The sequence below is a fragment of the Syzygium oleosum genome, unplaced genomic scaffold (genome assembly GCF_021117445.2).
Source record: "Syzygium oleosum isolate NSW1041296 unplaced genomic scaffold, Sole_v2.1 Sole_v2.07, whole genome shotgun sequence".
NCBI classification, from domain to species: Eukaryota; Viridiplantae; Streptophyta; class Magnoliopsida; order Myrtales; family Myrtaceae; genus Syzygium; species Syzygium oleosum.
In genome coordinates this window covers 11,845,001-11,857,224 of record NW_026607491.1, presented here as the reverse complement: position 1 = coordinate 11,857,224, position 12,224 = coordinate 11,845,001, and the positions used below count along the sequence as shown (strand labels likewise).

General features: G+C 41.6%; 3 protein-coding genes across 4 annotated transcripts in view; 1 reads left to right on the top strand and 2 right to left on the bottom strand.

Annotated features, from left to right (window-relative positions):
• The first annotated feature begins 4,357 nt into the window (after positions 1 to 4,357).
• LOC115671324 (LOB domain-containing protein 15) lies at positions 4,358 to 6,547 on the top strand. The gene is given in 3 exon segments (XM_056313518.1): positions 4,358 to 5,423; positions 5,929 to 6,180; positions 6,183 to 6,547. Coding segments are annotated over 3 exon segments (636 nt in total). The 5' UTR covers positions 4,358 to 5,243; the 3' UTR covers positions 6,387 to 6,547.
• Positions 6,548 to 7,394: 847 nt separating this feature from the next.
• On the bottom strand, positions 7,395 to 9,940 carry LOC115673428 (peroxidase 4). The gene is made up of 4 exons (XM_030595632.2): positions 9,654 to 9,940; positions 8,370 to 8,561; positions 8,091 to 8,256; positions 7,395 to 8,006 (listed from the first exon to the last, which is right to left on the bottom strand). Exons 1-4 carry the CDS (start codon positions 9,879 to 9,881, stop codon positions 7,615 to 7,617), a joined length of 978 nt encoding a protein of 325 aa, XP_030451492.1. The 5' UTR covers positions 9,882 to 9,940; the 3' UTR covers positions 7,395 to 7,614.
• Positions 9,941 to 11,718: 1,778 nt separating this feature from the next.
• The window catches only part of LOC130138568 (uncharacterized), a 3,394-nt gene continuing 2,888 nt past the window's right edge, over positions 11,719 to 12,224 (bottom strand). For both annotated transcript variants that reach the window (XM_056312921.1, XM_056312920.1), the window contains exon 4: positions 11,719 to 12,201. In XM_056312921.1, the coding sequence (XP_056168896.1) occupies positions 12,170 to 12,201 (32 nt within the window). In that variant the 3' untranslated portion in view covers positions 11,719 to 12,169. The remainder of the gene's footprint in view (positions 12,202 to 12,224) is intronic.

Below are 12,224 nucleotides of genomic sequence, written 5' to 3'. Positions count from 1 at the left end.
AGCCTTGAGGAACTTCATTAGGAGCTGTCTTCACAACAGGATCCTGAGCCTCAACAGGTTCAGTCTGTGGTGTGGGAGTCTCCACAATTATCTGTATGGGAGGAAATAAAGATACAATATTACCCACCGTACTATTATCTTTAATAGTCTGTGAGCAGCTACTTTCTTCGGCCACATCAAACTCCGTAAACTTGGTGTCATGCGGATTCCACAATTCTTGTGCCTCCATTGGGATTATAGAACCGATATCCCTTCGAATGATCAGGGTAAGATACAAAGTAACACCGAGTGGTTCTGGAGTCCAACTTACTTAATGTTGGATTGTATAACTTCACTTCTGCAGGACATCCCCAAACCTTAAGATGGTTTAAGCTAGGCTTACGTCCAGTCCATAACTCAAAAGGAGTCAATGGAACAGCTTTAGTAGGTACACGATTCAGAATGTACAAAGCTGTTTTCAAAGCTTCACCCCACAGAAAAACAGGTAAATTCGTCCTACTTATCATACTCCTCACCATTTCCATAAGGGTGCGATTGCGCCTTTCGGCTACACCATTTTGCTCAGGACTTCCAGGCATAGTAAACTGAGCCACTATCCCAGAATCCTCTAAGTATTTGGCAAATGGCCCCTTAAGCTCGTCCCGGCATCGCCATGTTTGCCATAATACTCTCCACCTCGGTCGATCTAACAACCTTTATGACATTTCCCAACCTGTTTCTCGACTTCAGTCCGAAAAATCTTGAACTTGTCAAGAGACTCAAACTTTTCTTTAATCAAGTACAGATAGCCATATCGAGAATAGTCATCAATAAATGTAATGAAATAAAAATTTCTACATAAGGTTGCCGTATAGGGTCCACTTATATCAGTGTGAACGACCTCTAATAGGTCAGAACTTCGGACTGCAGTTTTCTTCCTTATCTTGGTCATTTTACCTCTACAACAGTCTACGCATATCTCTAGGTCATCTTTAAGAGCAGGCACGATGTTAGTCTTTATCAGCCTTTCTAATCTATCCTTAGAGATATGACCAAGCCTTTTATGCCATAATGCATAAGACTGTTCCTTAGGTAGTGGTCTTTTGGAAACAACCTTTTCAGCCGTATAAGCGACGTATATGTCATTGGGAGACAAACACAATCTGTACAATCCGTTGGACATATAACAGCACCCAACCTTATTTGAATTAAGAAACAAAGAAATAACATTGTTCTTGATTTCAAAAGAGTAGCCATACATGTCCAAACACGATACGGAAACTAAGTTCCGTCTAAAAGAAGGTACATAAAAAGTGTCTTTCAACATTAATCTAAAACCAGAGTCTAGAATCAAGATTACATCTCCCACAAACACAACATCAGCTTTCTCGTTATTTCCCACAGTGAGTCTTGACTCATCCTGATTTGGCTTCCTCCGGTTTATGAATCCCTGTATGGTAAACGTAACATGATTAGTTGCACCGCTATCGAGCCACCAAGAATTGGATGGTGCTTCTGATAGGTTGGATTCACAAACAAGTGCCAAAGAATCATTACCTGTAGGCTCACGTTTGGACAACCAAGCTTTAAACTTTCCACAGTCCTTCTTTATGTGACATTTCTTCTTACAAAAGAAGCAGCGGTCACCATCCCTTTTAAAGGATGTTTTCTTTGGACCCATATTGTCAGATTGACCGGTAGTGTCATGAGTACCTTTATGAGTACGATTTCTGAACTTCTTATCCTTCTTTTTGTGGGAACTAGAAACATATAAGGCTAGATGCCCTTTTTCCTTCTTAAGTTTCTCTTCCTCTGCCACCACCCTTGCTATCAAGTCATTCACTGACCAAGTCTCATCTTGGGAATTGTAATTTGTCTTTATAATCCCAAAATCAGGTGGAAGGGTGTTCAGGGCTTGATGCACAATACAGGCATCAGGAATGGAAACATTAAGAGCTTGAAGCTTCGTCTTTAGGTCTACCATCCTAAGGACATAATCTCTAACCCCAGCAGTACCATCATACTTCATATTGAAGAGCTTTTGAAGAAGTGTACCAACCTCAGCATTAGATGAAATGCGGTTTCTAGCCTCTAAGGCTGTCATCATTTCCTTAGCAGTACAGTCAGATGGCAAACCACTTTTTAAGTGTTCTTGAATGGATTTCTTCATTGTCAATAAGCAAATCCGATTGCTCTTTTCCCAGGCAGCATAGTCCGTTTTCTCAGCTTCAGTACTGGTGGCCATGATATCTGCCGGCTTATCCTTTGTAAGAGCAATGTGAACATCCGCTAGCTCCATTCCAAATAGAAAATCCTCTTTCCATTTCTTAAAGTTCAAACCAGTAAGGACCTCAATGGAAATGGAATTGCCGTTTACAGAAAAGGTGACTGGAAAACAAACAAACAATACAATCAGCATCATGTGAGTACTTATACAGAGAGTTACATACATCATCACATAATCACCTTTGGGCAGAAAATATGACATGCAGTTGTACACTCTCCACATGACAGCGGCCATGAGAACTTATTCTAATCTTTTATGAAATCACCACCTTTGGGTGTATGAACCACTAAGATCAGTCATTTCTCAAGCACATGCTATACATGTACCCCTCCATAAACTAATACAAGATCACCTCCTTTGGGAGTATAATCACGTAATAGATTAGGAGACATCCCACCATAATATGAGACCGATATTTCTCAAACCCAGTCAAGTGTGCCACTTTGGCGGTCACAACCCAACTGAATCCTTGAAAATCTCTCATATCAGGGATATGAGCTTTATGTATCACATTTACTATATGCATGTAATGCTAGACGTAAAGACAGGGGCGTATGTCTCTGAAATTACATGCCATGCTAATTATATTGTTCCATTCATTGATAGACAATGAATTACACCCTACACAGTCCTTATGTGGTGATATACATGTGAGCTATCATATGTATTTTCGAAACCAAAGAGAAATACAAGAAAATACGCAAAATACCCTAAAATACGCGTATATAGGGTTGTATACGTATTTTCACATCTCTAAAAGCTTCAAACATATAAAATAAATACACCACAATGTAGAGCATCTCAATACGAGCGCGTCGGTACCAAGATCGTCCAAAACGGACATCGGACGCGCCCGCACGCGTCGCCGGAAGGCGTGGCGCGTGTTCAGCCGGTCAAACCGGTCTGAACAGCCGGTCCGACCGGTTGACCGGTCCAACTGGTCAACGGTCAACTGACCGGTCCGACCGGTTGACCGGTCGGGTCAACCTTCGGGTCGGGTCAACGGTCGGGTCGGGTCAGGATCCGGGTCAAGCTGGATCCGCGCCTCACGACGTCATACTGACGTCAGCATGCGGTTGCCGGCGGAAAGACGCGCCGGTTTGGCATGGCCGCGCGTGTCCTTCACGCGCCGCCGCGCCTATGGCGCGTGTAGGTGCGTGACGGCGCGTCCGTCCTCTTCCGGCGACGATCCGCCCACCATTCTTCTCGTCTCGACGAGTAGATTCCAAATATATAATAAAATTTAACTTTTATCCGACAAAAAATTTCGAAACTGGGCAAAAATCTCTCGGACAAAACTAAAACGGTCCTAATCCGTATGTTTCAGTTCTAATCTATGGCAGGCTCTGATACCAAATGAAGGCCACGAAAATAGCACGCCCAGGATCACCATAATTAGAAACCGAAACACGATAATGGAGAAATTGTAGATTCGCGTACCTGGTTTGGAATCCATCGAACTTGACGCGGAATTTGCGACGGTTTCCGAACACGAACTCAAATGCTTCTCCCCTATCCCTTCGTTAGAACACTGGCCTAATGAGATTGCCACTCACGAGAAGAAAGTTCTCTCTAAATCCGTATGTGAGTCAAATTGTGCATCATCAGGTTAGGGGAGGGACTTGAGCGCTATTTATAGAGTCTTCCACCACGGGCCCTCTCATTACGGGCCGGGTCGTACTCGCCCACACCAAACAGCCCATATTAGACTTATTAAGAACCCATATATCTTACCTTTATTAGACCAAACTAATTCAGTTAATTTCAATTAATGAAGCCCACATTAGGAAATTCTTACAATAATCAGATATAAGAATGAAGAGATAAAGGGATAAAGGATCGCCCTGCCTTATGCCTCTAGAAAGATGAATAATACTAGTTTCCTAGCCATTTATAACAGTTCTATAGCTTACGGATCTAAACAAGACATAATCCAGTCGATCCATTTAGAACAAAACTTTAATCTCCTAAGAAACTCTTCTAAGTTATCTCATTCCACCTTATGATAAGCTCTGCTCATATCAATTTTGAGTGCACAGAGCTACTAAGAACCTGTTTTCTTGATCGGCTTGCCTCACGAGCAATGGAAACGTTTTCCTGAATTCGCCTACCATTTAAATTTTGATTTGGATATATAAGAGAAGGCATCAAGGTTTTCTTCAATCCATTAACGAAGACTTTAGAGATAATTATGCATATAAAATTACAGAGGTGTTGAAGCAGTGATAGACGAAAACAGGGTGTTGAAGCAGGAAAACTTGTTATAAAGCATTACCAGAAGTAACGATGACGAAGAGACTGATATGGGAAAGAAAACAAGAAAGGAAAAGACGGAAAGATTGAGAAAGGATCAAGAAGCGCAATGGAAATGATGGTGAGAATGGCGACTGATACTGTTGGTGATATACTTGCCAAAGCAATCATGCATGCTCAATTATCTATTAGCTTAGATAGGTTCGATTGGGAAAATTGTTCCGGAATAGAGAATGTTGACCATACACGCGACCTCTCGGTCTAGATAGAGATCATCTCTTCAGTGGTCCAACTCCATTTAGAGAATAAGGCTATTAACGATCGAATTATTCATGGAAATTATATTTGGTTTATCATAATTTTAGAGATTCAAAAAGGGGAAGGACTTGCTTACTCTCCTCTGCTTTTATTGATACTCGTGTCCAAGTGTCCAATGCTTAGTATTCATTTTTAAAGTTAATTATTAACTTATAATCATCACGGCAATACGTTTCTAGAAGATTTACTTTGATATACATTCGTAACTACACGAACACAAGAAAAAAAGCTTTCAAAAACCCAAATCCTTATCTCCTTTGGTTAGATGGCCATTAGAAGATGAGAATATGGTTAACGTTGTTTATCAAGATTAAGAAACTTTGATGACAACATAGACAACAGTTATTATAATCTACGTTATTTATTTCTTCTTCTTCAAGAAGGAACAAGTACTGGTAAGAAAAACATGGACACGGATGGAAGTGGAAGCTCAAACACAACCACAACATGTGCAGCTTGCAAGCTTTTGAAGAGGAGGTGTGCCCAAATTTGCCCCTTTTCTCCATATTTCTCACCCCAAGAAACCCTCAAGTTCAAATTAGTTCATGCAGTTTTTGGTGCTAGCAACTTCTCCAATATCCTCATGGTAAACCCTATTTCCCCCTTCCTTGTATATTATCATCCTCTAAATTTCTATGTAAGACCTAGGGTTTGCTCCTAGATATGATTTTGATGTGCAATGTGATGACATATTCCGTTATATATATATATATATATATATATATATATATATATATATTGTTGTATGTGTCGATAGGAGTCATGTTTATGGAAAGTACAGTTTCTTTTGTGCATTCGAAGTAATTATAAAGGTTGAACGGATGTTGTATATTAAAATCCACATCTTTAAACTGATGGCTTTATGGCTCGTGGGAGAAGCACATTGAGCATGACCCGTCTGCCATGCACCACGAAATAACATTGTTCTTCTTTTCTAGTACCGCGTGTGAAATTGAGTCCGACGCTTGAAGACAAAACCCTTGACAAATATGTGCTTTAATACAAACAAACGGAGAATTTGTTTCATGCTAATGATTAACTCGAGTTTACAACGTATTTGAATGCTTGCACAATGGTGGGAGTGGATTCAGGAGATACCAGAGAGCCAAAGAGCTGAAGCTGCAGACAGTCTTGTATATGAAGCAAGTTTGAGGGTAAGAGATCCTGTTCATGGAAGCATGGGCGTGATCTGTGCTTTGCAACGCCAAATTCATAGTGTACAGGCCGAGCTCAATGCAGTTAGAGCACAAATATTAAAGTATAGGGATCAAGCAGACGTTGTCCCTCCTCCTAATGATGGCTTGCCTTAGCCTATCCACGCTGCTTCAACGATCGCAGTGACACTAATGTCGCCATCAGCGCTGCCTCATCTCCATCCAAGCTCGCCGTCCTCCTTCTCCTCCTCCTCCTCTTCCATGCTCTCACGGCCAAGCCTTCCTTCAGAAAAATAGCATCCATTGATGTTCCTGGTGGAAACATATATATCCTATATTTTCGGAAAGTTTCTAGGACAATAGAAGGCCTTTTCTTTATTTGCCCTTTTGGGTGAGCACGAATATTTGTGGGTTTAGCTTGAGATATCTATAGCCAGCTTAGTTAAGTTTCATTCTCCTTCGTATTTTTCCTCCTGTATTTGTTTTCTTATTTAGGTATCAGTCCTCCTTTATGTGCTTTTCAATTATGCAGTCATATAATGAAACGTGAAATTTGAAAAAACAGAACCTTACTCACATTCTACCAAATGATTAAATGTCGATGCATCATCAAAAATACGTTTAAAACTCCAAAAAGGAAGAACAATTTTAGAGGACTTGGAGTCTCGGATGCTGATTAACTAGAGAATAAGTGCAGGCATGCATATGCTAACTAATTGCCACCATTTTTATTTGTGAACGACGATAACTACAAACAATCAAACTTGAAGTGGCGAGACATAAGGGCGCATTAGATAAGAGTACATAAAACAGTATATAAAAGATGAAGTCGTATAGTGAGCCAATCTTTTGTTTTTTATTTATTTATGATATTGTGATATAAGGTCCTGCATTTGAATCGTCAAAGTCCCTCTTTCATCTTTTTATTATTGTTAAGTACGATCCCGCATCGCTATAGCTGACCAAGTCAAGCGCCTGTAAAGCGGAAAAAACAGGGCCGGAACTTGAATATAATACCAGGATTTGAACCGTTGAGTTTGAGCGGGGAGTGTCGGGATTTGATTCTTGAGTTGTGGTCACAGAGACCGGTAAATACCTCAACGAAAATCACATTATACGCCGCACTATTGAAACAAATTGCGTGCAGCTTGCGAATATTTTTTCCGATCATAGCACCAGTAAGAGTATGAGTTTTAGTGTTCCAATCTCCCACAAAGAAGAAAGGCTTACACTCTGAACTTATGATCTATGTCATCTCATTGAATCAGTGGTTGTAGGAAAATTTCTTGGGGGTCGACCTTAGTGAAAGTGATGTGACAAATTCGATCGACCCGAGTGAAGAACACCCAATGATTTAAATTTTGCCTTTACTTTGAGGAAGTAATGGGACACATACCATAGCGTTGTATAAGAGGAAACATGTGAGTATTATTTAGTACATGTAGCCTCATTCAAGCTCTTACAACATGGAAAACCAACTTACTCGGTTCTCTAAAATGCATGGTCACTGCAAAGTCCATGAGACCCCCAAACCAAAAATCTCCAAATGCATTCCCTAATACTATACTAGAATCATAAGCGACAAGCAAATTTTATTCCCAGAAAATGAAGATAATTATAGCCTTAGTTGATCTTCCTACAATTCTTCCTGATTTCACCATTTGATCCGGTGAGGGGCTTGATGTCCCCCATCTTGATCATGGCCGCGGTGAAGTCAGAGCTGAAGGTGCTAGGGCTGCTGGCATAAGTCCTCACGAGTGAGTCGGTGGAACCGCCATTGAAGAGCTGCTGGTCAGAGTGAAGCAAGCCCCTGTTCTGGAGGAGGTTCTTGTGGTAATTGTTGTCGAACGCGGTGGGCGTCTGCAAGTCGAGAGGGGCCAGATTGTTGTCCCCTGAGCCAGCTGTCCTCGGGCAGTTGGCCTTTCTTGTCTGGGCAAAGGAAGGGTCCAGGTTGGTCTCATTGTAGATCCTGGCTCTGAAGTTTGTGCACCTTGCTTGTCCTATTGTATGTGAACCTGTTTTTACGAATTTGGTGATTTAGTTTTTTTTTTCGCCAAGCACAATCAAAGAAAAGAAGATGTGTTTATGAGTGTACATACCAGATAAAGCCACCATGTCTCTAGTCGAGAGGCCAACATTTTGGAAGAAAGAGATGAGGTTGTTGAGGTTTGAGGTTGGAGGAGGAATGCCATTGTTAGCAGCTGCTCGGCTTGCGGTTCTTGCATCTCTCCTCCCGAGTTTCACATTCCAGCTTGGCCCTCCAAGCTGCAAATTTTGACACAATCGTAGTTAGATTCTAGAATATACATTGGCTATGGCAAATTCGTGATCAGTACTTGTATTTAGTAGTGATTTTTTGTAGGGAGGGGAGGGCTTACGATGACGACAGAGTCTCGAGCAGTGATGGCCAACAAGTCGGCGCAGGAAACAACGCCAGGGCACACGTTCTCCACAGCAGACTTGATGTTGTCTACGACATCGAATCCTCTGACGGAGTTTTGGTTTGGAGCCGCGGTCTTTTCTCCGGTGAATGTCGATGTGTCATCGAGAAGAATTGATCCGTCGCAGCCCTGTGGCAATAGCCGCAAGAGGGGGAAAAATGAATTTCTAGGATACGTATGAAGACAATCGAAAGATAGATAAGTCAATTCAAAAGTCAATTTATTAAAAAAGGTAGCCTTGTTGGTCAGTCGATTAATCAGACGGTGATCTTTGTTGGTAGGATTCTTTCACAGTTCACACCTTAGTTCAACAACACTACAGCTTCATGAGCTGACTAGTTTTCCAATCTTTCTTGATATAGGAAGGACCCGCTTGAACTGAACTTTTTTTTCTCCGGGCAATCGAAAATTTGGACTTGGGTTGCTATTCAAACAAGTAACAAGCTTTCCTAATTATGAGCCGAAGAAAAAATCGACAAGAGGCTTGTTTCCATTCCTGCTAAAAATGCGTCCAACTAAAGAAGTTGACTGTTCTTCGCACTTCGATTGATCCAAAGACGCATGCTTTAAGACGTCAAAGAGTATGGATGTGTTAGAGTCGAGTTGTGCTAAACCTGGTGTGAATCTACCACCGTCGTGATAAGGAAAAGTCTGGACTGATCGCGTAGTTTTCATGGATCATATGGAAATGACATTAGCTTGGCTTATCAGAAAATTACATGATTTCCAAACAAACGCAGTCGTTTCCAGCGCCGTGCACAAACTTCCCGAAAGAGACGAGCATGTGATTTCATTTGAACCACAAAAGCAAACGATTGAAGCAAATGCATCTTACCTGACTAGGACATGAAAGAGGTAACTATAGGAAAGAGACTATCAAGATGTAGTGGGACAACTGCGTGGAATGCATATAACACGTGCATACTTGGTAAGCAAGACCAAGACTTGATACTACTGCTTGTGGTTACTTAACATGGTTTCTTTATGTAGGAACGTGGTTCCCAAAACTTTATCTAGAGGTTGCACATTGGCGACGACGCTTAAGACCCAAGAGCTAAACTCTAAGGACCGAGGCTAATCAGTGGACACGCGAAACACTTAGGCAACGTATAGATCCCCTGCGAGTAATCGGCTGCATTTTAAAAATGGGAAAGAACAGAGATTTATAGTATAGTTCTTTAGATGAAAAACAATCAAGAAGAATGCTTATGGTTGATGTACATTAACAAAGCAATCGTGGAAGAACAGGCGGAGGAGAGAGGCGCCCATCCGGGCCTCCTTGTTGATGGCCGATTGCACTTGGGATTTGATGGTGGCGTAGACGTTGGGACACGTTTTCGAGTAAAAATTGGTGGAGAGTTGAGCATCGGACCTCCCCATGAGGAGGAGCAAGATGCAAGACAAAGTCAAGATGGCCACAGAACATAATGATGGTGAAGAAAACGCCATTGGCAATGTCACAAGACTAGGTAGAGAACTGACCGATTTTGCGTGGAAGACGGTGTGCGCATCGGGGTTTATATAGTAGAGGCTCCAGATATGGAATGGGGTCGGCAGGTCACCTAACACGTAGACTCTCTTACGAGTGCATGGCCGGCCATCTTTGTGCTTCTAAAAAGTGTTAGAAAAATGTGAACAAAATGACAAGCCGAAGACATGGAATGGAAGTGTGTTGAGACACGGTTTTCTTTGATAACGAGGGTCAATTCGAGAGATTAAATGTTGGGAAGACTTTGAGGGAGGGAGAGGAAGATGATGGAGATGGGTTGGATTCGGATTTGTCAAAAGGAGGTGGCTACAAGTTTGGTGGGTGAAAATGTCAAAGATAAACCGGCACGGGTACGCATCAAGCGTTGTGTCTCCCTCTTTTATGTATATATAAAGCTAGAGCTAGACAGACCCATAAGACTGTCGTTTAATTAGAAAGGCAAACTTGACTTTTCCCTCCTCATCGAGAAGCACAGGTTTCCCATCTGACAAGACCATGGCTGCTATGCATAAGTGGACCCCCATCAATGGAGGAGTTCTCGATGATCGTTACTGTATTAAGAAGCGTTTAAACGGTTGTTAGAAGAGTTTTTTTTACTAACGACACACACCCGTTAATGAAGAGACATGGTGAGATGCGATCGGATGTTTGGACCAATTAGACCCGTACACTATTGATGAACTTCTTCGAATGGCTAATGTAATCTCGACATTGTCCTTTTTCTTGATACCATTAGGGCCCCCACGATTTCATTGTTCTTACGAGAGTGTTATGGCTCTTCTTATGTACCGACAATGATAATGTCATTGGTTCCCCGCAGAAACAAGTACAAAAGCCAAACGAAACAAAAACAAAAGAGAGAGAAGGAAATATAAAGTTGGTGCATGTCTGAATCTGAACAAGTATGAGTTGATGGCCATAGCCTCGTCCCCGCGGCTGACTAATTCAAACTCTGTAACGATATCTTTGTCTGTAGGCTTTCTTTTTTCTTTGTCGTTGTTTGTTCGCGGGGGTGTGTGTTAGGCAGGCGCTACGTGCACCCCTTGACCTGCGAGAAGTCTTCATTGAGTTACGATGGGCCTAGTTTTCCAATAACTGTCGATATCGAGCTTAGATCGGATGGAGCCTTCACTAGTCAGGACCTCCTCCCATTTCTTCGCAAATCATGGGGTCAATAAAAAATCTCGTTCTGTTGAGATATCATCCGAGGCAGGTTTTTTTGGTAAAAAATTGAACCTACTTGTCTATATTCATGTATATGTTTCATTTTGGTCCCCGTATTTGGAGTTTCATTGACCGAGAGAATGATCTTTGCCACGGCAACTTGCAGTCACAACACTATGCAAATTGGTTTTCAGTAGATCTGTCTGCCAGTAAAATTTGGTAACATGTTGATGTGCCCTCGCGATTCGCCTTGAGCTCAAGGCACACGCTATTCGAAGGTGGATCCTGGCTGATACTATTGCAACTCGACATGATTGACCACGTTTATTCAGCTTGTTGAATTGTCATAAAAGATACATAAAAGGAGAATTTTTGCGTTTAAGAATTGTAAGTAGGTTCTCAGGCTTCAAAAGCCCAGGGGAACCACCCTGTTCATATTCCCATAGACATTAGCAGAGGAATTCGAAGTGCTCGATTTCAGCGACGCTAGAAGTAGTTAGATGTGCATTTAGACAGTGTCACTTTTTAATAGAAAAACTACATATGAAATGCATGATCTAATGACTCTTCTTACATAGTGCGGAGGATTACATGGCTCACATGTACTTAGACAAATGAATGGTTGTTACTGAGTTGGCATGTAATGAATGGCAGCTATATTAATCTGTCGGCAGGTTTCAGCTTGCTCAACACTGCAAGAACTTAACTTGGTATATTCGTAAGTCCGAAGAGCGGCTTCCAACTCTGCTTCTCTCCTAAAAACAATCTACACTTTTGGGAGTGAAATTAACTACAGGCTAATTGTGTATATTGGACAATTACTCCGGTCCTTAAGGATATAGCTAATGAAAGGATGTCTAATATGCCATTGCACGTCTTAACTGCATAGATATGGTTGGTTACTGTGACTAATAGCTAGTTGCTGTAGGGAAGAGTCTAAATGACTATCCTAAAGTACTCCATCTCAAAAACTTACTCAGAAGACTCTGCTGCTGCTACCTCCTCCTCTGAAAGCTCAAATGCGTCAATCTCTGCAAAATAAGATTGCTGCTGCTCGATAAAATCTTGCAGGGAATTATTTGGCTTATCTTGTTGACGCAGCCTTGGATGCTGCTTCTGCAATAAATGGTGGTACAGAT